This window comes from Abrus precatorius, unplaced genomic scaffold (genome assembly GCF_003935025.1).
Source record: "Abrus precatorius isolate BTA unplaced genomic scaffold, Abrus_2018 Scaffold8, whole genome shotgun sequence".
NCBI classification, from domain to species: Eukaryota; Viridiplantae; Streptophyta; class Magnoliopsida; order Fabales; family Fabaceae; genus Abrus; species Abrus precatorius.
The window spans coordinates 575,158-580,494 of NW_020874428.1; the positions used below are offsets into that span (position 1 = coordinate 575,158).

Sequence of the window (5,337 nt, forward strand, 5' to 3'; positions counted from 1 at the left end):
GATGGAAAATGATAAAACAGCATGAAACTATAAATTTGTGTTCATTTCTAAGAAAGTGATATTGATGGCATGAACAAATAAAATGAAACTGACAACGTTTAATACTAGTGTTTTAGCAAATAAAAGAAATCGCAAATATTAGCAAACAAAACGTGAAAATACAGTATGTGTTGAGTAATAATACACGAAACCTGTATACTGAGAATGAAATAGAAACAGAACATTGATGGCCATCAAATCCGTGGGCTTGATGAGTTTAAGAATATAACGTCCAGTTTTACACTAACCGACAATTTGGCTTTACGGTTTGGTAAAACATTCTGAACTGGCATTTCTACATTATTTTCTCAGCATTTGAAAAATGAAAAAACAGGACCACATCTTCATTTGCAATTCAAGATTCTTTATGTCGTGCCATTGAATCCTTTCTTTCTCTTTATGATGGCACCTTTGTCGATAGCCTTTACTCTTTACCTTTCTATGCCTCCATCGCCGCAATAATATATAATAAAGGTTCACAACAAAATAAGAAAAAAAATAAAACAACTAAACGCTCCAAAACCAAATCCAATTCAACAGAACCATCACCCACATGGGTAGTGGGCATTGGATTCGTAGGATTTTGGGTTTCATTCAAATTCTTCAAATTTTGGGATCATTCCAAACCATCCATGGCATGGTACCGCAGTCCCCAGTTCAATGCGACCAATCTGGGTGTACCCTCTACAACTCCTATGGCGCGTGGGGGGACCGCAAGGACTGCTCTGCCCTCAACGTGACTTACCCCACAACAGAAGAACAACTTCGTTTGGCAGTTTCCTATGCTGTCCAGAACAAACTCAAAGCCAAGGTTGTCACAAAATTCTCACACACCATTCCCAAGTTGGCGTGCCCACAAGGAAATAACAACAACATCAATAATAATAACATTGGAAATGGGAATGCTACTTTGCTGATCAGCACAGAGAAGTATGACTCTGGCATTGAAATTGATGGTGCCAATTTGGCTGTGACTGCTGATGCTGGTGTGGGGCTTCGTCAATTGATTGATGCGGTTGAAGATGCTGGGTTTAGCTTGGTGGCTGCACCTTATTGGGAAGGTGTCACTATTGGAGGGCTCATTAGCACTGGAGGACATGGTACCTCTTGGTGGGGCAAAGGTGGTGCTGTTTATGATCATGTTCTGGGGATTAGTATTGTTGTCCCTGCTTCAAAATCTGAAGGCTATGCCAAGATTTTAAGGTTGGATGCACAGGATCCTCTTCTTAATGCAGCCAAAGTGTCCCTCGGAGTGTTGGGTGCCATCTCCAAGGTATAATTTCTTTCTCTTTTTAAATTAATTACTTTGTATGTTGAGTTTTATTATTCGAATACTTGAAAACTAACATTTTAATATGATGTTATGTAAAAATATTTTATTTTTTATTACTTTTTTTTAAACGCGTATCTTGAAAATATAAAATAATAAAAGAGACACTTCAAAATTATTCATAAAAAATATTGTTTCATTGTTTAATGCTTTCATCCACTATTTAATCATGAGATTTCTCTTAAACCAAGTCCTTTAATGAGAATCATGAATATTATTATCCTTAATAGGTGGAAACATTCTTGGTATGATTGATTGTCTTAAAAACTGTTAACCTTTTTGACCAAAATGGTAAGAAACAAATCTTCACCTCCTTTTGATGCGGCGATATTCTAAACCAGACGAAGCTAATAGGTGACATATTTAATTAATAGTTTATGAACATTATTTTCAGATCGGTTCAGTTAATATTCCTGTCATATATATATATACACACACACACGCTATCAAGTACCCATTCAAATTTCAAATTTTGATGAAATGTCAACGTAAAAGTACAGGTGAAGTTATCACTTGAACATAGGTTCAAAAGAAGCATAACCTACAATTTCACAAATGATACTTATATAGAAGATGTGTACATAGACCATGCAAAGCAATATGAATTTGCGGATATAACTTGGTATCCATCAAGGCACACGGCTGTGTACAGATATGACTCCAGGGTTCCCATAAGTGTTTCTGGTGATGGAGTCAATGACTTCATTGGATTTCAAGCAATTCCCAATTTGATCCCCGAATCAGTGAGAGCAGCAGGTATATATTCTTAGATTAAATCCTCTAATAAGCAGTACTCCTATTGTTTTTCATTTATTTTAGTGTCCTTCTTAGATTTTTATTTTTTTCAAATTATATTTTCATTAAATGATTATGATATCATATCACATATAAGGTCATGTCGCTTTACAATAATTACTGTTGCAGAATTACTCATGAAGATGTGGACTGTTTTGAAAAAAATAGCGATATTTCCTGTGAAGTTCGTTGTATGAAAATCAACGAATTAAATATTTGATAAGTTTGTACATGCACACACTCCTAAATATGCGTTGTTTTTCATTGTTTTTTTTTTTTTGCTACTATTAATCATTTTTGTTTCAAGAATTTTAAATCTTACACAAAGATGCTAAAATTAATGAAAACAAAAATTGAAAGACCAAAAGAAGGTAGAATCATATTTATTATTGGATTAAGACCTATATTTTTATCCCTAAAAGTTTTAATGAATGTCATAAACGTTGGCACGCAGAGAAATTGCTGGAAAGTACAAGAAACGCAATTGGGAAATGCTTAACGGCAACTACTACTTTGGAATTCAAGAAATTAGTAGGTAATGGGTTGAAGAACAATGGCCTAATCTTCACTGGCTATCCAGTAGTGGGTTATCAAGGAAAAATGCAAACTTCAGGTTCATGTTTATATTCAACAAAAATGCATATCACATGTGCTTGGGATCCAAGAATCAAAGGGCTATTCTTTTATGAAAGTACAGCAATTTTTCCTGCATCCAAATTTGGAGACTTCATTCGTGATGTTAAAAAACTAAGAGACCTAAATCCTGAAAAATTCTGTGGGATAGACAACTATAATGGGATGCTAATTCGCTTCATCAAAGCCTCAAATGCATATCTTGGACAATCTGAAGACTCTGTAGTGATTGATTTCAACTATTATCGTGCAAGGGAGCCTTCAACTCCAAGATTAAACCAAGATGTGTGGGAGGAAGTGGAGCAATTGGCATTCTTCAAGTATGGGGCTAAGCCACATTGGGCTAAGAACAGGAACGTTGCTTTCTTAGGAGTACAACATAAGTATCCCAAATTTAACATGTTTATTGCAGCCAAACAACAACTGGATCCCAAAAATGTGTTCTCTAGTGAATGGTCAGATGATATACTCTATGGAAGGGAATCAGAAAAATTTGATGGGTGTGCTTTGGAGGGACTATGCATATGTAGTGAAGACAGACACTGTAGCCCAGATAAGGGGTATTACTGCAGCCATGGCCTTGTCTACAAGGAAGCTAGAGTTTGTAGATGTTCAGCACCCTCCGTATAATCATCATACCATGAATTTCCTTTAATTATATCGTTTCATGGCTTTAAATTATGGTTGCCGTTGAATAAATCGTCAGAAATTGTGGACAAATAATGGGACTAATGTCTAATATCACTGCAGTTTCTAGTCACAAATAGACTGTAAAGACTCCAAAAATTGCAATTTATGATTGATTCTTTTTAACGTCTCTAATGATATATAATAAAAATTAATAGATAATAAATTTTATAAAAATCATAACTCTTAATATTATTCATTTCTGTGATTTCTAATATAAGCTTATTACTTTAAACAATTTTTAGAAAAAACCGTTTTATGACAACAATTGTAGTTGGAGAGTCCAATTTAAAAGCATATACCTTAATACATCTTTCATATAGTTTATACTAACAAAAGCTTTTGTAATACTTAATAAATTTTTATTTTTTAATTAATGACAATTTTCATATAGTGTTGAGTAAATCTACTTTGAAAAACGGTTTTTTTACAGTATTATTACTATTATTATTATTCACAAAACTTTAACTTGCAATAATTAAAAGTTAGACTATATTAACATTTGATGTATTAATAATATATAATGATTTTCAATAATAAAATTATTTGTTGCTAACATTTAATTTTTGTCAAAAAAGCCTCTATAATAACAAAGGCTAATTTCACAATAAATTGTTAGTAAATAGTTTTCATTTTTTTTCGACGTACGTACGTACTTACAACCACACATATATGTGTAGGCATGTATCACTAGTGACTAGTTGCAATCAAGGAATAAATTATAGCACACCTAATTAATTAGTGGGACAGAGATAAACACAAACACACTAAGGATACGTGAAATGCATATATTTTTATCCCTATTCCACTCAAATTTTTTATAAGATCTTTTTCTTACACTTAAATACAACTCAATTAAAATTCAATGATATAAAAAATAAGAATGAGTTAACCAAATTTATTGGTAGAATATATTAATCTTAATATTATATAATTTAGTCTTAAAAATATTAAATATAAAACTAAAATTATAATATATTTTAAAGTATAAATATAATATTATGATACGTAAATCATTGTTTATTATTATTATTATCATTATTATTATTATTTCAACCATGCTATTCTTACAAGCAACAACAAATTGTAACCACAGGCATTACGCGTCCCTTTGAGTGGAAGTTTCATATGTTCCGCATCATCAATTGCAATAGGAAAACACGTCTTAATTTGTTTTCCTTAAAATATAATTCATTAGATAAATTATATTTAATTAGTTTTTTCTTCTTCTTTAAAATATAATATATATTTAGAATTCTGTGATGTTCCAAAAAATCGAGATAATTTGTATAAAAAAATTGTTATTCACTCATACTTTAATAGTGGATTAATTTTTGTTATTAAAGATTTTTTGAAAAAGAAATTGTTAGTATAGGTAATTTTAATTTATACAAACAATTTAATATATTATACTAACAAATAATCTATATTTTAAAAAAGTTACTTCCCTTTTTTCTTCTTTATATCAATTGTTTAGTATATAATCTAAAAATTTACTATTAAATCATGTTTCTTTATTAACGAGTAGATATAATGGACAAATAATATTTTGTATATTACTTACTATTTCTGTTAATGATACAATGGTCTTTAATTATCTCTTCTTTTGTTCTACGTTGTGACGTCCTCGCTAATATGTAAAATCATTCTTTATATGATATGGAGAGAGTACCTACAGAAGGCACTTCGATAATGAAGTCGGGTATCGATTTAAGCAATAAATGTTATTTACTGTTTAAAAGTCAACTCTTTGACTGTATTTCTTACTTTTCTTTTATAAGCAAAATATTAGACTCTTAGACTTTTATGACTTAGCCATCTTCTTAATTTCTTGATTACATATTAATGACTTT

General features: G+C 31.1%; 1 protein-coding gene across 1 annotated transcript; it reads left to right on the top strand.

Annotated features, from left to right (window-relative positions):
* Window positions 1–498: 498 nt before the first annotated feature.
* On the top strand, window positions 499–3,497 carry LOC113847457 (L-gulonolactone oxidase 3). The gene is made up of 3 exons (XM_027476586.1): window positions 499–1,312; window positions 1,870–2,125; window positions 2,619–3,497. Exons 1-3 carry the CDS (start codon window positions 593–595, stop codon window positions 3,425–3,427), a joined length of 1,785 nt encoding a protein of 594 aa, XP_027332387.1. The 5' UTR covers window positions 499–592; the 3' UTR covers window positions 3,428–3,497.
* The last annotated feature ends 1,840 nt before the right edge of the window (window positions 3,498–5,337 follow it).